This window comes from Prosopis cineraria, unplaced genomic scaffold (genome assembly GCF_029017545.1).
Source record: "Prosopis cineraria cultivar Desert tree isolate PC_DT_omini unplaced genomic scaffold, ASM2901754v1 PC12, whole genome shotgun sequence".
NCBI classification, from domain to species: domain Eukaryota; kingdom Viridiplantae; phylum Streptophyta; class Magnoliopsida; order Fabales; family Fabaceae; genus Prosopis; species Prosopis cineraria.
Genome location: NW_026555343.1, coordinates 33639667 through 33661580, shown reverse-complemented (window position 1 = coordinate 33661580; position 21914 = coordinate 33639667). Strand labels below are relative to the sequence as shown.

Below are 21914 nucleotides of genomic sequence, written 5' to 3'. Positions count from 1 at the left end.
CATTATAATCTCAAACCCTTCCACAAGAGCATAGTTGCAATTCTTGGCCAATACCTTCGATAGAAGCGACAAAGCATCTAAGGTTTTGAGAAAAGAGGGGAGCGTGCATGCCCATCTCAATTGTCGCTAGAGAAGCATTGAAGAAAACAATGAAGGAATAGCCACGTGTAAATATGTCAATCAAACCTAGTCATTTAACAGTCAACGTCCTTTAAAGATTAATGGCAGGGCAATAGTACTTTGATTTTAAAAGAATGGGGATAATATTGTGCTAACAAAAAAGTAAAGATACCTGGTGCTTGTGGCAAAAAATTTCCAAGACAAATTTACCCTTTAAGCCATTAGACACTATACAGTATTCTACAAATGAAAGAAGTGAACATTCAAGGAAGCATAGTATTATTTACTTAAATAGTTAAGGGAGAATTACTTTAAGATCCCACTTGCACCTAACAGTAATTAATTATCTTGAGTTGGGCTTATGTGTAATTCTCCCAATAGTTGATGGTTGGTGATCACTTTAAGAACCGCCATTTGAATTTTGAACTTATCATAAACCACGAGGCTTCCAGCATCGCCTCAATGGCTTTAACATGTACCGTGAGAGTGGTGTTTTTGAAACAGGAATTAATTTTCCCACTACAGCCAGGGGCCAGCTGCAACAATCCAAGAAAAAAACATGGGTCAGGATTCAAACCAGAAAGCCACAAGTTTTTCTACACCAACTTGAATTGAATGTGCTAGTTTTGAAGCGTTGTTACACAAGACTTGGCGAGAAGACTAACCTGAACAGCCCTATAGCAAGAGAAATAAGCCACATCTTCCAATCAAGCCTCACGGTTTTCGTGAACTTTCCAAGGAACTCGATGATGAGTATCTAACAGATGGTAGAGTTATCAGTATGCATGTCTTGTTTGATTTTGTTTTCATATTTTTTTTTTCTTTTTAAAAAATATTTTGTAAATCAATTTTTTAAAATTATTTTTCAAAACAAAATGAAAATTTATTTGATCATGTTAATTTAAAAATAATTTGAGTTAAAAAAGTGACTAATAGTGGTGGTTGCCAGTAGTTAATAGTGATGAACTATGAATGTGATTAGCAATAGCTAAAAATAATTTATAATAATTAAATGTTGTGCTTAAAAAATAAATAAAAGAAAGAAAACGAAGAAAGTTCTAAAATATTTCCACTTTTTTTTTAAAAATAAAAAATGAATCAATTTTGAAAACATCTAAATTCAAAACACTTAGATCAAGTTTGCTTACTAGATTAAAAAAATATAGATAAAAATAAAATGATTGATGGGAATAAGTAAGTACATTCATAAGGGAGAGAAATAATTTAGTTCATGAGATTGAGAATTAAGATTTATAAGATTTTTTAAGGATATGATGATTCTCACATTTGTAGTATATATTAATAAGTTTTATCATATTTACTATGAGAGGAAGGATAATTTAGTTCACTTTTGTTTTGATTTTTTCAATCCATTCCATTCCATTTTTTTTTAGTAACCAAACATGATCTTACTCAAATAAATTTTGTTTTTTAAAAACAGAAAGCAAATGGCCTTAATTAACCACTTTAAAAACACAAAAAAGAGATGGAGTGCCTTCTCACCTGAAGTACAAAGGTGATTGCAACAATTCCAATGAAGAGGTGGTTCTTAGTCACTCCACGGAAGACATTCATTTCGTCTGGTTTCCGAGCGTTGAACTCATTGAATATCTGTACGTTGAATCATTACAGAATTGTGTAATTAGAATTGGATCGATTTGATTAAGAAAAACAAGTTCTTTTAGGTTTGTTCTCTCTAACTCATATTACGAGGTAGAGATTGCTGAAGCACATCGGTCAGGTAATAGGCACATTCAATAAGTGAACATTGTGCGCAGCTCATACGAAGCAACTGAAAGGTACGCTGACATTTTTCTAACACCATAGCCCCACAGGTCTAATCACCTCCTGAATTCTCAAGTATAATCAATTTATACATATTCTATTCATGAAATTACGGAGTACAGTAAAGAATTCTATTACATGGAACTCTTAGCCAGATGAGAACATACAAAACATAACAAAACAAAACAAAAAGAATGGCAACTTCCACGATTCATATTTACATATAAAATTCACTTACTTGGCAGAGGACAAATGCATTGAATATCAAAGAATTCTTCAGTTGATGTGTACGAGCTCTAGAGTAATGACTTCGCAGAATTTGATCGCCGCCGAAGTTCAGAACAAGTAGAACAGTAACTTGATATAAAGCCTGTAATGACAAATCAATGAATTAGACACCAGTCAAAAGCCAAATGTTCCCAATTCCATGATAAATTTAACAAGTGTATTCATAGAATACAATAAATTTTACCTGTATGAGCAAGTTCCTCCACATAATATTTGTTATAAGAGATTCCCTACAAACCAAACATAAGTCCACAGTAAAAATTTGCATTCATTTAGTCTACAAATACCTCCAAGATTACAGAGTAAATCTGACCATCAGAAAGAAATCCAATTAAGCTGTAAACTGCTGTTTCGAAAAAAGAAATAATAAAAAAAAAAACATATGCAAAACACAAATAGAGAGGTTGGACAGACTTTAAGTGAGAAAATGGAGATAAAAAGGCACTTCAAAGGTAAATAAAAGACAAAACGGTGCAAGTGGATTTTATATTTCCCTATTTCCTCTCATTTTCAAGATTTGGAAGGAAAAGAACAAAAAGAAAAATATGCAAGCCTTCATGGAAGCGCCGTTGTTTGCTTGGGAATACTTGTTTGGAATAGAATCTAGCTTTTCACCATCTGAACTAACGTGGTGTGAGACACGGTTATTTCCTTGGCTTTCCTTGGAACAAACGGTTTCTCAAGGGAATATCTTCAAAGTTGTACAAGGGATTGGAAAACTCGCTGAGGCAAACGTGTTACCCATGTCACCTTGATTGTTTTCATTTTAGCTCTATATTCAAGTTAGGGTACTAAAATTAATATATACTGCACATTCAGAAAGCCAACCCAAACCTTCTGCCAACTGGTGATCTGTGCATAAGATGGTCCGTTGGTGGTTCAGTGGCCAATGCAAGGGCCCCAAGAGTGTCCATGATAAGGTTGACCCACAAAAGCTGTGCAAAGAGCAGCTACATTAGGAACCAATAAAAATTGTGTTCTCATCGCTGCGTCCTTAATTAGCCCAAAACAAGTTAAATGTATCATATTTCTCAATAACACATGTGACGCAAAGTTTTGAACAAGAACTATATTAACAATTACACATTCAGCAAAATCATAATGTAACAGACAACAATTTGAGCTAACTATTTTTTTTTTTTTTTTTTGCCTTCTTGCGAGCATTCTTGTGAACGAACAAGAACAAGACTTGATAGCTACTTTTTGTACACATAGGATGCCTATGATAGCTTTGCTTCCTTTGTAACAGGCTCAACTCACTAAGTAGTGAACCCTACATGATCAAGCTATATTTCTTTCCTACATTGTCATTTATCAATGTATTGAAATCAGGACTTTATATCATTAGCAAGCGCATGCAATTTTGGAGTGAGCAATTGATACCATAATACCATTTCGGTACTTCTTATACTAAGCCATGCAATAATTAGTATAGTAAAGTTATGCCAGCACAAGCAGACTTGGGCCCTATTTGGGAGTATTGTTAGTTCTGCTTCTGACAGACAAGACCATCAAGTCATGTTATAATTCTTGTAACGGTGCTTGTACTCTTGTGCTTCCAAGGCTTAAAGATGCTTTTGTGAAGCAAACGAGGAGATGCTTCCCTTTAAATGCTAATAATATTATCCTTTCTGTAATGAAATATATTAATTAATTTTTGTCATCTTAAATATTCATGTCAATGCTACAGCAATTTGCGTCCAACAATTTATTGATCATCATGCAATTTGCAGCAGCACATACGATTTTTAGCAAAAAATATTGTAGATTTCATTCCACAATAGTTCTATCACAAAATACAGCGCCCCCCCCCCCAAAAAAAAAAAAAAAATACAGCTTTTGATTCAACAATCCATAAGAGAATATTAATGAGAAATAGAAAGAACATGAATTCCATGGCCTAAAAACCATGTTAAGAAAGGGTAGGATCAGGTTCATGGGAGAGAGAGAAGGGCTTTTTGCTTGATCAGCGAAACAAGAGTTACGGTCTTCCAGGGTGATGCATTTTATAACCACATTAATTGTTATATCAGGTTTTACATATGACGCTACATAGTAATTTGAGTGTTTTTTCACAAATGAAAAATGAAATATTAAAAACAGAAGAAAGAGATTAAAAAAAAAAAAAAAGGCACCTGCACTGCATTTAAAGGAACATCACCAGAAGATATTGCAGCCACAACATTTATAACAAGAGCTGCAACATTAACTGTGAGCTGGAACTGGATAAATTTCTGAATATTTGCATATACAGAACGGCCCCATCGGACAACCTACACAAAATAGTAGACATCATATACAGATTAAAGATTGGACCAACAACTGAGGTTGTGCCTTGGAGCGAAATGATCTTTCATTAGGCAAAATGAAGCCAAAAACCCAGAACAAGATTATTTCCACTACATCTCATGTCGCTTGACCAGGGTAAATTTAGTAAATTATTTAATATAGATATTATGCAACAGCTGGAGAAATATGGCAAGAAAAAGAAAATGATATTTTTACCCGAGCATGAAATATTTCTACAGGTGATCGCTGGGGAAAAGACAAGTACAAGAAGCACAAAAGAAGACCTCATGATATGCTCATGCGATTATATAACTTTCTAACCTTCACTACCGATGCAAAGTTATCATCCAGGATTATGATATCTGAGCTTTCTTTTGCAACTTCAGTTCCTTGAATGCCCATTGAAAGACCAATATCTGCCTAAAATACAAGTTAGTAAAACATGAAACGAAATACATAAATATATATATATATATATATTGTTACAATAATGCCACTGATCACATGATATCTAAATCAAACAGATGAAGGGACAAAAGATGCAAGGAAAAAAATTGATAATACCAAGGGCACCTCTCTCGTTGATTACTTGAAGCTGAAAGCTAGAGATGCATCAACTCCACTATTATGCGGTTTGATAAGTTTCATAAATTCTACTATCATATGGCTGACAATCCGTGAACAGAAAAATCCTATTGATGAATTGTACTTTCAAAAGTAAAGATCAAGAGACTGGCTTATTAAAAAGATCATTTACTTTTGGCTCATGGCCTCATCTTCCAACCATTTCGAGGGAGGTGAGAAGCATGAAGCACTATGTATAGGCACAGGATTTGTTTCAGAATAGAAATGGAAGTATTGGTGATGGGAATATGGAGGTGTAGGAAAATTAAAGTTTTTCGTTGGAAAAAAAGGAAATTGATCAAATGACACTTTAATTGATTCTATTTTATTTCAATATTTTAATTATTCTTCAATTAAACTTTTTTTAGTTTGTTTTCATTTCTTGAACTCTATATAAAGCATCTTCATTAGTTATTTGAAGTTAATTGCCTGCCCAACGTTTTTCTTATTCTCCCCCCCTCCTTAATCATTTTACATTCCTTTCCTTCTGGTTCTGGATCAGTTAATCTACAGAAAGCATACTTAAATACACAACGTTCTGTTGTATAGAAAATGTTTTCAATGATTAAAACCGCAAATTCACATTCACATCAGGCTTTTTGCATCCACAATTTGCAAACGCAACATGATCATCCTCCTGTTAACAAGACTTTAAATGCCATGAAAATGACATACCTCGTGAAGTGCAGGCGCATCATTAGTGCCATCTCCTGTGACAGCAACAACTTCTCCTCCCTTGCGCAGTGCTTGCACAAGCAAAAGCTTGTCATTTGGAGAAGATCTCCCCATAACCTACGCACATTAATTCACAATCAACAAAAACTTTTCAACCTAGTAATCTATGTTGCAGGAGGCTAGTAGCAAGAATATTTGCAGCTAGAGTATTGAAGGAGACTCGGTAGCATAGGATGCCTAAATCCCACATTGAGGAACATGGGATGCTCAATGGGGTACTTAAGCAAATAGGTTCTACCAACTCAATAGCTAATTTTCAGGGGAGGGTTCCTCATCCCACTTAGTTACTCATCTATTGATATCAGCTAACTTTTGAAAGAGAGTTTGTTATCTCACTCAGGTACCAATTAAGTATAAAGCTAAAGATATAAAAAATATACATAATAGAAGAACCTTACTGTTATTTGTTTAGCAACATGTTCCCTATCATTTTCAGATAACGAACGAAATCTCTTTCCTTCAATTACATTTGGCTCAGCGAGATCTTCATTTGAAGAAAGTATCCCACACTCCAAAGCTATTGCCTTTGCCGTCTGAATATTGTCTCCAGTGACCATGCGTACCTATAAGTAAACAAACATACAAAGTGTTCGGTTCTCTTGATGATTTGGATTGTTAAAATTCATGCCATAACTAGGTGGGGCCCTGTGTAGCTGTGCGGAGGTTAAGCATCATTGTTGGCATTGAAATAAATTCCATAATTTATGTTAGATGTATTGACATTGACATTGATGTCAAAAGCCACATTCTAATTCTGCATTTAACTAGTTTCACATTAAACTGCGATCCAAACCTGAAGGTGTCAAGATTTAACCGTCAATATAAAACTAAACCCATTAAACATTAAACAGAAATATAATAAATTACCTTAACCCCAGCTTCAGTGCATAATTTGACAGCATCTTTGACTCCAGGGCGACAGGGATCCTGTACACAGACTTATGCTAGCTAAGATGAGGACTACACTGGAAATTAAAGGCATAATGAAGTCCAGAGCAAAATTCTAGTTTCATTCTATGTTCTGCAACATAACACATCAGCAAGTTATTATTTAAATTATAAATCTATAGCGACAAATAAAACATGAAGTATTAATGATTTGATGATATAATTTTGTATATATTGATAAGAGCGCAGGACCTACTGCCTAATTGTACATGAAGCTAACGGCTATCCTGGGGACAAAAAATACAATGACTTTTCTGCAAATAAAAGGAAAATATACTCTTGAATTTTACCTTTATACCAACAATAGCAAGCAAAACAAGTTCATCCTCAGGCAAGGACCACTTGGCCAAATCATCCTCATTAGAGGGAACTTTGTCCGTTTCATATGATCTATATGCAATGGCAACACACCGCAAGCTGCGAGCAGCCATGTCATCAATAGCCTGCTTGAAAAAGTCCTGAAAAGGAGTTTTATAGATATAAAAATTCTCAGTCACCCAAAATCTGGAATAACATCAAACGGCTCCCAGTTGCTATATCATTTTTAAGATCATTAGTCTCTTCTAAAACTGGGTTATAGCTGAAATAACATGCTTTAAAATAACGTGCAAGGCATATATACTTATCAAATAATAATACACAAATCAAATCTAGCGGAAATTTCCAGGAATTTGAAAAGTTAAAGTTGAGGCCAAAAAAAAAAAGTTAATGTTCTAAAATGTTTAATAGCATTCGATAAATCAAAGAATTTTTGTTCAAGAATAAACGTTAGGTATGAAATCTCCTTCGTAATGTCTATAGGTTTGACGTCTCACATGATTGAAACATTATAACCACATTGGTATGCATAAACTGGCTTAGCGGCAGCCTCGTTCCATATTTGTTTGAGCAAGTTAACTATCAGCCCCTTTTGTAAAACTTTTTAGTACTTCTTCACTAGGTAGCTTCTAACCTCGGCATCAATTGATTGCAAATGACCATTTGAATCAAGGTATTGAGTACATGAGCCTAGAACTATCTCCGCAGCTCCTTTCCAATGAATGTGCACACTGGAGTCCGCCTGCCATGAAAATTAGAATCACTATCTAATTATCGTGGAAAATATATGGACAATTAAAATTAATGAATCAATAAAAAAGTATATATAATCTATGTATACACTATGTTTATACAAAGTAAATCTATAGAATGTAACACGGGAAAAAAAAAAGGAAAAAGAAAAAAGTAAATATGAATTAACAATGGATTTAGTTCACAAGCAAAAGAGAGGAGGGAAGAAAAGGGGGTGGGGTGGAGGGAATAAAAAGAAACAACAAACATCAAATAACACTTCTCATGATGACTTATAAAATATAATAAACGAAGTGATAAGCCAAAAGTCAATCAAAATGCGAGTCACATAATTACCAGCTTCAGCGCAACACCCCCTCGCTTTTTCTCCGAGTTGAAGGGGAAGACATGTAGAATTGTTGAATTTGACTTGGCAAGATCGAATTTCATTCCCAACTGTCGCATGGATTCAATGAAATAATTTCAGTTTAAAAATCGATTAAAAATTTGTCTATATATATATATATATATTAAAACGAAGAAATCTAGATATGCACATGCACTTCAGCAAGGGTACCTTGACAGCCCAAGAAAGGATTGCCTTTTCTGTAGGAGATCCCGAAATTTCTACTTCTCCACAACCCTGTTACAGCATGTCAAAGAATGTGATGCCAACCAGATTTTAGTTCAGTGATTCAGATTTTTTTTTTTTTTTTTAAAGAGAGAACACACATAAAATTGTAACATAAAACTATTTGCGTCAGCGTTTGTAACCTGTCTACAAGAGTCGCAAGATAATGCTCCTGTATAAGTCTAACGATAACTCCAATTAAAATCACGGGAGAAAGAATCCTAGATAGTAGATACTTCCATTAAAAAAGTAGACATACCTTGGGCTCAAAAACATTTCCGCTAGTATTCTGTGCAACACCCTCATTTATTAGAGATACAACTTCTGAGTGCAAATTTGGTAAGTCCTCCGGTAGCTTGATATTCTTCTTCCCGACATATGCCTCAACTACAGTCATCTATAATGCCCAAAAAGAGAAATGTATAATTAAATCCTAATGCATGATCAACTAATGGCTTTTGTACAAATTGCAAAACATAGACTATTTTGGTAGACATGCTTAGTATTTACTATAGGATATATGTACGCGTTCAATGCCAAGCAGCAGGTCTATAAAATAATTGAACTTGTTTATTGAACTTCTGATCCATTCTACGAGTTACTTCTCTCTGTTTCTCCAAATTAGGATTAAGAGAATTTTCTTTGTGTGCTTCAAAAAGATGGAAATGAACTTCATCGATCCAAAATATAGTAATAATATGGTAAGACATTCATCTCTAGAAAGCTATCCTGTTTAAATGTCTGAAAACCATTGACACAACTATTTAGCAATAAACCTAATTATCCTGACTAACAAGAAATGGAGGATCAACAAGTGTCTTATGAACCTGTAATTGCCCTGACTAATAAGAATATTGGTTCTATAATGCAAAATATGACCATATCCCTTTAGACTATCCGAGCCCATAATGTGGAATCCACCTGATTCAATGTCAATGTTCCTGTCTTATCACTGCAAATTGTTGTAGCAGAACCCATAGTTTCACAAGCTGAGAGCCTTCGAACCTACAGAATTGTGTTTGTTAGAAAGAATTTTTAGAACTTACTGAAAAAAATTGCTAAACCCTTAAACAGAAGAATAAAGTGATACCAAGGCTTTGTCAGCCATCATCTTTCGCATTGAGTAAGCAAGGCTGTCGAGAGAGCAAAGGGAAGAAAGGAACAAAGATTAGAAGAAATCAACAATATGAGAGGTCTAGCATTGGGTACAACTTGTGTCGCAGATTTAAATATCAGCGACTGATACATACGTTAAGGTGACAGCCAAGGGAAGACCTTCAGGTACTGCAACAACCACAATAGTGACCTGTATGGCACTATGCTTAGTAAAAAAACCCATTAAAACAGGAAAGAAAGGGAATAGATATAGAAAACATGATCCAAAACTCGCACATACAGCTATAGTAAAAATTTTGATGACCCCATCTACTGCGCTACTAACGCTAGTCTGTCCACCGACAAACTCAACATTTCCATCCAGATCCTTTGTACTTCCAGAAAAGTATCTACAATTCCAAAGCCATAACATAGCCAGTCAGAGATGGCAGAGCTTGTATTCAGAAGTAACAACATACGAAAATAACAAACTTAATTTACCTTCCCAAGAGGACAGCCAACACAATGGCAGCTACTGAAAGCCCTGCTATACCAATAAAAGTCGCTACTCCATTCAAACGTACCTATCACGTAAAAACAAAAGGTAAAAAAAAAAAGTGATGGGGTTTGGACATGTCACAAAGAATTAATGATTATGCTAAAATATTAATTTGGAAGTTTTTTTAAGGATGGAATGGAATGACGGAAGGACTAAGATAGATGAATGGTACAGTAATAATTTTAGCGCCATTTATCGTAGTTTTACTAGAAGGCATAAGCAATGTCTGTGCAAATGAAGCGGGAAACCTGCAATGGAGTCTCTTCGCCAGTATCTTCCGAGATACTTGCCATCAACAGTCCCCACTCAGTATTGATACCAACTCCAGTTACCTATAGACAACAGCACAGCACATTACTGATGAAGGTGACGTGAAAACTCTTGAGCTTAAAGTATATTGCAACTAAAGAAGAGGAAGAGTCTAGTATACGTTTTTCATCAAGAGTGAAACACTCGTCAGAAGTCAGAATCACAACAAAATTGTCAATAAATAATTACAAAAAGAATTAAATGCATTGCAATATAAAGGCACAATCAAACTACCAAAATTACTGATTAAAAAAAAAAGCAATAAGAAATTCCAAAGAGAAAAGCAGGCCTCAAGTGTTTGCCCAAAAGAAAAAAACTGGCAGTCCAATTCAAAATATTTGAATTTGATTGTGAAATTTTTTTACAATCAGACGTCCTACCATGTCTTCAAATGGACAGATAATTGTATTTTGTTGGATCAAAAGTCCATTTACAGTCCATATTTAAAATCACACAACAGCACATTCTCAGACTACCAACATCAGGCATTGCTCTTCTGCATATAAGTATAATTACCAGCATAGCAGCAACTCCATCTGCTACTTTGCAGCCAGACATCAAAAATGGTGCTTTATGGTCTTTATGAACCTGCAGAGCACTCCGCTTAAGAATCAAAAGATACAAAGTTGAGTAATTGCGCCAGTAGAAGGCATAAACTACGTACAATCTTGCTTTCACCAGTCATGCTAGATTCATCAATGGCAAGTGAGTGGCCGGTGATTAAAACTCCATCAGCAGGAACCTAAGTACACCCATGGAGTAGCAAATATGAAAAGATAATAACTCAAGTTCCAGTAAAAGTGTCAAACAAACTAAAAGTTTTATATGAAATGACCTGATCTCCTATTTTAAGAGGCACAACATCACCAACAACAACATCAAATATTGATATCTTTACTATTCTACCACCTCTAATGACCTGCATAGGAGTTTGAAGATATGATCAGTTTAGCTCCTCGATGATAAGTTGTGATTAAAGAAAATATGGTCACGCACCTCTAGTTGTATATTTTGTTTTTCTGCATTCAAATTCTGAAACTGCAGAGATTGCCGATAATCACTAACAGCTGGTAGGTGAAAAGGCAAAAAGAACAAAATAAAGTTAGAACGAGAAATGAAAACACTACTCATTTCAAGGTTACTGATTAAACAAAAGGCCAGAAAGAACATAACTATTTTAAAAACAAATTGAAAAAAAAAGAAAGAAAAAGATTTTCTTTCTTGTCTGAATCTGTATGGTAATCCTATGAACACTTACAAAAGCTTAGATAAGATTAAAATCAATACCTGTAACTACAATGACAAGAAAAACTGCAAAAGCAATACTTCCCCCATCGTACCACCCTTCTTTCAGACCCTACCAAATGCAAATGAGGGAATCGATAAGCCTGGATGGATAATAACTATTTTAATAAAACTGGATATACAAATATATTCTAGTGACAAGAATAATCAGGACGAAGAACCACAAAAATACAATCACTTACAAAGAGTTAATAAGAGAAAAAGCAGTTTCCTAGAGCCAAAAATGAAGAATGTAAGTAAAGTAAACAAGTAAAATTTACTAATCCCTAAAGCAAGAAGCAAGAACGGAATGGTAATATAAGATCCATAAGTTCTTTGACAAAATGGTTTGATGGGTCTGCTACAGTTGCAGCCTCTCATAGTTGTGTCATCTAGCCAATTTGTTCTTCGGATATGAACACTTCTAGTCGCTTCCTCCAAATGGCATCACTTCAATGAAATTTGCGTAAAGACTCATCATATTGAAGAAACTGTTTTAAACAGGAAAAGTCCTAGTCAAACTAATATATCTTAAAATATTTTTAGATTCATTGATTATCAAGAGAGGCAAATGCCTCACACAGCTAAATGCAAATGTCCCCAAAACCTAATTTCTCTCATATCCTTCCACAAAAGTAGAAACCACTGGCAAAGCGCAATTTATCACCGGAATTGATGGCAATGAGCTAATATATAAAATGTGGGAGTTAAGAGCACCTCTGTTTTTATTCCCAATACTAATGATACTGCAGCTGCTATTATCAATATGATTAGGGTCAGATCTTGCCAAGCTTCCCATAGGAACATCTGTAAAATAAACCAGAGTTATCATCAGCACAGCAAATTTGCAACTAATTTATCAATTTTATTTTAGAATGTTACAAGTTAACACCATAGCAACGTACAAAGAAACTTCTCCCCTTTTTCCGAGGATAAGTATTTGTTCCAAATGCTGTTCTCCTTCTTAATAGATCATCATTACTCCCATTAATCCCCTTCTCGGGACTTGATTGTAGTAAACTCGATAAACCTTTAACCTGAGAAAGTAACCATTGGATTATATCAGCAAAGTAACCACTTTCGCATCAGTGTAAGAAACCCAAAACATGTCTCAAGTAGACTTGCCCCTCCATATCGCTCTAAAGCAGAAATGTTATGATCCTTAAACATTGAGACAAGTTCTTCAAGCCCAACTGCAAAATCACTGACACTGACTCGAGCTGGGGATAGCGCAGGGGTAGTTATTACTGCATAATTCCAAATAAACGTTAGGAAACCATAGGTTCTTCAAAATGCAAGAGCTTATAGTAGTTTTGCAAAAATAAACCCAGTAAATTTGTAATGACACTTGGTAAAACAGAAAGCTAGAAAGTGAGATTCCTACAACGGAACGCAGATTGATTATAATACAGTTTTAGGCACGTGGAACTCTAAATATATTTATTACAGTAGTTTTGCAATGGTGGCTCACCAGAGAAATTTTTAAAATGCAAATCCGCTCGATACTATTATACAGATTACAATACAACCTATACTACCCACATCCGGATAGTTCAATAACTTCCCTAACCGTTATTGGTAGTCTGCTATTAGTTTATGAAAACAATCGGCAAACAAAATAGAATGTTAATTACTACTTTGAACTAGTTGTATCAGCTTTCTGATGAATTTTATCTTCTTTTATTTAAAAAAAAAAAAAAAAAGAGTCACCTTCCACAAAAGTGAGCATCAACTAATGGCAGCTGCTGAAGAACTGCGGTGCTCAATTCTGCTTTATTTTAGAATTTCTACCAACAATTGACCACTCTTGATTCATTTTCTGTCAACCTCTGTTATGTGTCTAAAAATTATAAATACCACCACCATCTGATTTGTTAATTGTTTGTTACAGTTTTAGCGGGTTTATTAACATTAACAGTAAACTAATTATCATTAAAGCTCAAGGAACATAAAGCTAACAAATCATTGAAAAGTTAAAAAAAAAAAAAATTAGAAGTTTACCTATTTCACGTTCACCGGCCAATTTGAAAAGCAATGCTGCCTAATATGTAGAACAATTAATTATTAATTAGAAAAGAACAAGATGGTTAGAAATTTGAGGGAACAGGATTGCCAGATTCAGAAACTTTACTCTTACGACTTGTGCGTGGGCTCTAATCAAGTTTTTCTTTTGTTGTTTCTCTTCTTCTTTTTTCAGGTCCAAAGTATAACGAAAACGCCGTGAGGCATTGAGCACAAGTGCTGCTTGCTGCAAATGAGCGAAACTTCAGTTCAAATGCCTTGCAAGTCACACTACGCACTACAATTCCTTGCTGAAATTACGTTAATAACACGACCGTTTACCACTTGTACAAGTTGGTGAATTAGTAATTTAGAATATATATATATATATATATTTTTTTTTTTTTTTACCTGAAGAATGGTTACTGTTGAGACGCGCTTTACAGGCTGTCAATATTTGGGGCCAGCCCATACTATAAAAGTCAGATTTGTATTTTCATTTTTTATTTTTTTTGCCAGAGTATTTTCAAAGATTCAATACCTTCCATCTTCAGGCAAGAAAAAAAGTACTTCCATCTTGTCAATTAACTGTAATATAGGTTTCATTTTTCAGCCCCTTCTTCCATTCATATTTGACATGCATTATTATTATGATTGCACCAAGTAAATGCCTTTGCAAATTGTTAATTTCCTGCATTTTGCAACTCATCCTTTTCTTCTTTTCCAACAAACTAAGCATGATCACGTCAGCAAAAATGCATACATTCAATGATCTTAACAGTACAAAGCAAAAACTGTGACTGATGAGATGTGGAAATAATAAATCAAGACATGTGAAAACTAAACGTCCAGATATTGCATTTTTGTTCGGTGAAACAAAATTACACAAACAAATGCACGTATGTACGCTGAACACAGCAATGAAGACAAATACAGGCCATGCATTATATGCAGCCGCGCAGATAAATTAAACACGATGCAATGCATATAAGTGTGGCATTATGATGAAGAACTGCAGAAATGTAGTCAAACACGATCCACGCATCACTCATCGATTGACCCGGCTAGACGCAAGCGAAAATGTGTTCGATAGAGAACAGAATGAAGAACAGAAAGAAAATTTATATAATTTTATGCTTACTCTCCATCGCCGGAGGGCCTCGGGAGGCGCATTCTTGGTCTGAGCAATATCGAAAGGATCTTCCGGATCCACCGGCAAGTCTTCGTCATGGACGATGGAGGAAGAAGGAGGTTCGCCATCCGGATGCGCGGCGATGGTGACGGTGATGAAGCCATTATTATGATTGGAGGCACCGTTGGAGCCTCGAGATGTGGAGGTCATGGTTAATACAATCGATCGGAAATCAAATCGTCACAGAAATATGTATTTTCATCAATGACGCACGCGAGATTTTTGAAGAAGATCAACCGTAGGTGAAAGCAAATTAAGCACGACGTTCTAGCTGTTCAAACGGACAGATAACTAATACAAAAAATTAAACAATGTCATTGTCATTGTAATTTATAAGAAAATATCAAATAAAATAAAGTAAAATATATCAATGAGGGAATCTGTAGGTATGTTTGGTTGTGGATGTACATTTGGTGAATGCAGTGTAAATGAGAACAATATCAAGGTATTTGTAATGCCACTCTCTTTTCTCAAGTACAAAAAATAATTAGCTAAGACTAATAACCGGTAGTCGAAGTTCTTCTTATAAAAACATTATTTATTTGTTTAAATTTTTAAAAATAACAGAATATGAAAAAAAAAGGTTAATGAGCATCCTAAACCCTGAAGTATTATGCAAAAAGTGCCTTGACGAATCTTGAATTATTAAAATGTTTAAGATGGATCATAAATTTTAAATTCATAATAAATTATCCTCACTGTCAACTTATATTTAACGCCATTACTATTTACTTTGTGGAGCTTAGCCAAAATGTTGATGTGATAATTCCTCACTAATGTATCGTTTGTTAATAACTATCATAGATTCTAAACTATTACGCGAGTAACATCTTTGACCTTAAATTTTAAAACTCAAAGAAAATTATCATCACCATTTGTGTAAAACGTTAGCTCTTATGTAGACTAAATAAACCTCAAAATAATCTACCACAATGAACATATCGTTGCCCATGGCAAACGATTCAAAATTTTGTGAGATGACATTTTTTGCCTCATTTTTAACAATGTTTTGTAAATAATTAGTATCTTACTTCTTCATATACTCTATAATTCTAATTTTATTTTTTAAAATAATATTTATTTATTTAACAATGAACACTTGAAATCTAATTTGAAAAAAGAAGTTTAAAACTTTAAATATCACCAGATTTTAATTAACTAGTTAAGTTTAGTTTGAAATCAATTGATAAAATCATTGATTAATTTTGGGGTCCAAGGCATTTTTCACGTAATACTTCATGATTCAAAATGTTATTTAACCCATTTAAAAAAAAGCATATGTTTTTATTATGTTTTAGCAATTTGAATAGTTTTTGAAAATAATATGACAAAGTAGATAAGAAAAAAATGTTATAAAGATACGAAAATATAAAAAAAATATTATAAAATTTTAAAATAACTACATAAATATATATTTTTTATAAAAAAGATATCCACAAAAATATTATAAAATTTAAAATAATTAAATAATAATTTTTTAATTACAGTCAAACATAACATAATATCTATTTTGTTTATAAAATCTTGAATCTAATTAAAAAATGCTTATTCTTTAATCTTAAATAAATGAGCTATAAATTTACAAACTTCTATAAGCAAAGAAAACTATAAGTATTGAGAGAACCCCACCCCATGTCTCATTCTAAAAAAGAAACAAGACTGAATTTTCATGTATCTTGAAAATCGTTACATCTCATTTGAGATTGGAAAATTAAAAACAAAAATTAATAAATCAATATTTATATATTTAAATTGTAATTAATCATTTTTGGCCAAATTTAAATTGTAATTAATCAAACACATTTTTTTCACATAAAACTGACACAACCACACAGTTAATGAAATTAGTACAACCATTCAATACAAGAGACCAAACTAATTTAGTCATATATCTCGGAAAATTTCGGTAAAAAATAGTGTTTTAATTCTAGTTATTGTACTGGCCTAAAAAAAATTCTAGTTTTTGTAAATAGTATGCTCTAATCTTCATTTCAAATTAATTAAGCTTTAATATAACTATTTGTCCCAGAAATTCAATATAAAGTTATAAATAAAATTTCATGTAAGCTCAGTTTTAAAAATAATAGCAAAATATTTTTAAAAAAAATATACTATACAATACATATTAGGATATGCGTGCGTATTTACAAAAAGATTCATAAAACACACTAAATCTTTTATTTTTAAATATTAGTTTCACATATCATAGAAGGTTTTAAAATAAAATAAAAAACTATAAACAGGCTAATTTGCAACCTAAAATTAAAATATTTAAAAGTAAAAAGTAAAATATATTAGAAAATAAATAAAATATTTATTTTTGGAAATATAAGAAACCATTCTTTAGAAATTTTAATATTTAATTTTAAAATAAAATCTCAAAAAAATATTAGGAATAAAAAGATTAATGTGGCAATTTTTAATAAAATTAAATTTTTTAAAAAAATGCCTTTAAGTTTTGATTTCAAAATATTCCAATCTAAGTAGCGGAGCCAATTTAGGTGATAGTGTGCAAATACATCCCTCACTTTAAAAAAATTGTAAATAAAATATATAAATTTTACAACTTTATACCTCCTATTTTTAATATTTTAAACCCTCTAAATTAAGTAAAAAATATTTGGACTCAAAAGTCTATTAAATATATAATATTACAATGACTAAAATAAGATATGAAAAGCATATTTACATTAAATGACATATTAACATGTTCAATATAATTTTTTAAAAATAAAAATGCCATCAATCTAATTATATTATTATAATTTTCATCTTAATGTAATTATTATTAATAATTTTAAATTATTAGTTTTAAAAAATATTAATTTTAAATTAAATAATCTTACACCCTTGGATTTGGTTCTTGGCTTCACTGCTAAATCTAAGAGTATCAAATACTCATCAAAAATTTTATATAAACAACTAACGAATTATTTGATTAGAAAATAAGTTTAAATATTTTAAGGATTATTGTATAAATTCTAAAACAGCCATCCTACGTTAGTAATTAGTAAAGTACCTATAATAACTCAAATTTTATAAACCCCCCCCAAAAAAAAAAAAAAAAACACAAGCGGACCAAAAATGTGGAAACATGTCATGTTGTTACCGATACATCCCATCAGACTCTCTTTTCATGTCACTAGTTAAAAGCTATGGTGTGTTTGTATTAATAAAAATTAAAATTTAGATTTAAAGCAAATTTCTCATTTAAATACATAAAAAGTTATGAATTTATATTTAATTTAAATTTAAATTCATTTTAAATTATAATTTTTTTATAATCTCAAATTCCCTCTCCATCTTAGTCATTTAAAAATTTTGATAAATTCAAATATCTTGTTATCTTTACGTTTTTATTATTAATATAGTTATGACTCTCATATCTTTTCTCATCAATTGCCAATTAAAAAAATATAAATAAATTCATCATTTTTCATTTTTCATTTTCATTTCAAATATCATTTTATCTCTCTTATTCATTTAAAATTTTTTAAACTATATAAACAAAAGATTTTAAATATATGAATTTCAAATGTATTGAAATGCAAGATTTTAAATTTAACATCCAAATTCAAATTTATCAATCCAAATACTACTTAAAAGAGTATTTGGTTTTATATTATAAACCAACTATGGTTGTATATCAATTAAAAAAAAAAACACTACAAAGTGATATGGATTGACATGAATATGGAACTTGTATCATACATATCGTATCATTTTAAAGATATATCTATTATTTTGGTAAGGGCGTGTCCTTGTAAAGAGATTAATCTCACTTACAATCCGTTTGATAAAAATTTTTCCTTCTCTATTATTTGATTAGGAAATTTAGAGAAATTATTAAAATATCTTTAAATGTGATTTTCCCTTAATTAAATCAAGTGGCATCAAATTTGTCATATAATAAAGAGTTGAAGAGTATCTGTAGGCTAATTCACTAGCTCTTGCTGGGAGAAAGATGTTGATCAATTCTGTCACTTCTAGTATTCCTACTTACACATGCAAACAACTAACATCCCAACTGCAACATGCTATAAACTAGAGAGGGCAAACCGAAACTTCCTTTAAGGTATTAGTAGTGAAAAGAGGAAAGTGCATCTAATTGTTTAAGATAAAGAGTGTAAACCTAAGACTCGTGAAAGACTTAGGTCACGTTTGCTTATTAGAATAAAATAAAATTGAATGGATTGAAAAAATAAAAATATGATAAATAAGGGAGATAGGCAAGCACATTCACAAGAAAAAAGAGTAATTTAATTCATGAGGTTGGGAATCATGATCCATAAAATTTTGGGAGGGTGTGATGATTCCTATATTTTTAGTATATATTAATAAGTTTTATCATGATCACCATTGGTAGAAGGGTGATTTACTTTATTTTTGTCTTAATTTTTTCAATCCATTCCATTCTAGTAAGCAAATGTGACCTTAGAATCAGGCATGCACAACAAGAAAATCAAGCATTTCAGATGAAGTTGGGTTGGGGTACTATCAAACATCTGGATGAACCTTAGGTTCATCTTATAAGAAGTAAATATAAATGTGATTCTGATATCCTTTCAACTATTAATAAGAAAAGACTCGGTTCTAATATATGGTTTGGAATTAAAGTCACTTGGGGTTTTTTCCAAACTAGGACCGTTATTAGTGAAGATCAACAGGATGCTAGTTGGAAGTGGAGCAAGAGTGGCCAATTCTCGGTCAAGCATACCTACAAAATTGTGGCTCAACATACAACTGATTACGATAGCACTCGGAAGCAAATATGGAAGCTTCAAGTGCTAGAACACTGTAAGTTTTTTTTTTATGGTTATCATATCATAACAAGTTGCTTACTAATATAGGTCAAATGCATTGGAATGCTTGTGGATGTCCAGTGTGAGATTTGCCAAGATGTTGTGGAGGATCTCATCAATGTCTTATGAGAGTGCCCAATCACAAAAAGCTTTTAGATAGAACATATTGTACATGAGGATAGAGTGAAATTCTTTGGTACAAATATGCATGAGTGGATCATGTAGAATGTGCAATCCCAAAGAAAGAAGAGAGGCATTCCTTGGAGCTCTTTCTTTTCTATTATGTGTTGGCTCCTTTGGAGGAGACGAAATGAGAATATTTTTCAAGATAAAACCACTCCGAATGCTATTATTGATGCTCAGAGTCTAGCAATTATAAACACTTTCAAAGAGTATCAGAGCAAGATCGTAGGAATCGTGTGGCAGAGGCATACTAGCCCTATCCTTAATGGAACTTGGTACCTACCAACTGATGGATGAAATAAATAGAATGTGAATGGTGCATATGTTGTAATAGAGAATATTTCCAAATGCGATGGTTTGATTCACAATTATAAAGGAAAATTTCAAAGTTGATTCATGTTTAAGATAATTGATGGAGACCCACTACATGTTAAGCTATGGACTTGTTTGTGGGGCTTAAAGTTATTTGAAATCTCAAGTATAAAAAGATTATTCTTAAATTGGATTCTCTAGAAGCTATTAAAATAATAAATGGAACAATCTCTCTCACTCAATCGGATTCTAGTGTTATCTAAGAGATACAAGCCCCATAAAATCGTGCCTGAGAAGTAAACGTTCAAAGAATCTCTAAAGACGCTAATAAAACAACGGATGTCCTCCCAAAGAAGGCCGTATCATGCATAGTTAGATTTCATCCCTTGAATTTTCCTTGTCATGATTCAATCTTTGTGATACAGTAAGACGCTCTTATTGTTGTATAGTTTATTTTCCATTGTTATAAAAAAATGAGTATCTTTTTTTCAAGTTACTAACTAATATTGCATAGAAACCACTCAAGGACTCAAGTAAAGCACAGTTTCTTTTGTTAGGTAATCCATCCGTGAAATTAAGTTTGTTCCATCAGCAAACTAATATTATTTCAAATCCATTAAGGCTGTGTTTGGATATGTGAATATTTAAATTTTAATTTGAACTTATAAAAAATTCATATTTTGTAATAATTTCTTTATAACTTCAAGTTCTTCCCAAACTATAGTTATTTAAAATTTTAATTCCACTAACCTTTTTATTTTCTTCATATTTTTACTGTCCATGTCTTTCCTACTTTCACCTCTTCTTTTGCCTCTCTTCCCCATCTTTCATTGGATAAAAGAAAGCTAATCACTCTTAATTTTCAAAGGACTTTTATCCATGAATAATATATAAGCACATCAGCTATGCAATGAATGAGATTCGGACTCGCAACCATCCCCATGCATCTATCTAGCTTTTTAAAAATATTGACAACAGTGTCAAAACTAAATCAGAAACGCCACACCCTTGCGTTTTATTTTGGCGAAGCGAAATGGAAAAATAACTAAATTAAACTAATATATATAAGTGTGTGTGTGAGAGAGAGAGAGAGAGAGTGAGTGAGTGAGTGATTACCAGAGGAATAAAAGAGAGCGTATGAATCCGGATGAGGGGGACATAATGTAATGCTGCGAAACTTGCTTTAGGCCTGCAGCAACATTTGGGATGAACGAACTCGATCAACACGACTGGGAACCACAAATGCAGAAGAAGGAACTTGACTTCTTGGGTATACTCGTTGTCCGATGAAGCTTCCACGAAACTTCCTACCTTGTCCGTGGGCTATCACGATCTGACACGTCGTACAATATAACTTTACGATTGGAATAACGGCAAAAATGTCTCAAAAAACTAATTATTTCAAATAAAATCATGTGTTAACTTCTAAAAATTTATAACTTAATTTTTTATTTTTATAATTGTATTGTGTTAAATTTATAATTTATAATTTATTTTTTAAATTTTAATATGATTAAAAAATAAAAAAAATTTATTAAAATTTAAAATATAAGTTATAAATTCATTACAAGTAGTTATAAAATTGAAAGATTGAATTATAAATTTTTAAAATTTAATATTTGAGATTTAATTTAAATTAATTGATTCTTTTGAAACTCTTCCGGCAGCTCTCAATTGTTATTCTATTATTTATTTTTTTAAAATGAT

The 21914-nt window shown here is 32.4% G+C and overlaps 1 protein-coding gene across 5 annotated transcripts; it reads right to left on the bottom strand.

Moving 5' to 3' along the window:
* Positions 1-312: 312 nt before the first annotated feature.
* On the bottom strand, positions 313-21465 carry LOC129288955 (calcium-transporting ATPase 9, plasma membrane-type-like). 5 transcript variants are annotated; one of them, XM_054925775.1, is made up of 34 exons: positions 21324-21465; positions 14860-15201; positions 13849-13965; positions 13719-13758; positions 12843-12964; positions 12623-12754; positions 12435-12524; positions 11721-11790; positions 11430-11500; positions 11269-11352; positions 11098-11175; positions 10950-11021; positions 10373-10456; positions 10067-10149; positions 9867-9975; positions 9721-9776; positions 9561-9603; positions 9392-9475; positions 8730-8867; positions 8417-8482; positions 8197-8295; positions 7742-7849; positions 7080-7247; positions 6709-6768; positions 6240-6404; positions 5782-5898; positions 4804-4902; positions 4329-4466; positions 3028-3128; positions 2378-2423; positions 2144-2275; positions 1624-1731; positions 786-877; positions 313-656 (listed from the first exon to the last, which is right to left on the bottom strand). In XM_054925775.1, exons 2-34 carry the CDS (start codon positions 15058-15060, stop codon positions 551-553), a joined length of 3279 nt encoding a protein of 1092 aa, XP_054781750.1. In that variant the 5' UTR covers positions 15061-15201; positions 21324-21465; the 3' UTR covers positions 313-550. The 5 variants fall into 5 exon arrangements, 4 of the variants coding, with proteins under 4 accessions (XP_054781750.1, XP_054781754.1, XP_054781753.1 ...); XR_008588105.1 differs by lacking the exons at positions 313-656; positions 786-877 and adding an exon at positions 1831-1968; XM_054925776.1 differs by lacking the exons at positions 313-656; positions 786-877; positions 1624-1731 and adding an exon at positions 1738-1968.
* Positions 21466-21914: the final 449 nt, after the last annotated feature.

What these genes read in the sequence shown, in the direction of transcription:
- LOC129288955 (XM_054925775.1), bottom strand. Translation starts at nt 15,060, where the DNA reads ATGACCTCCACATCTCGAGGCTCCAACGGTGCCTCCAATCATAATAAT. An exon ending in GGGGTGTTGCGCTGAAGCTG is followed by an intron (nt 7,850 to 8,196) that starts GTAATTATGTGA and finishes TTTTCATGGCAG; the next exon opens with GCGGACTCCAGTGTGCACAT. An exon ending in ATGCGCCTGCACTTCACGAG is followed by an intron (nt 4,903 to 5,781) that starts GTATGTCATTTT and finishes CTTGTATTTTAG; the next exon opens with GCAGATATTGGTCTTTCAAT.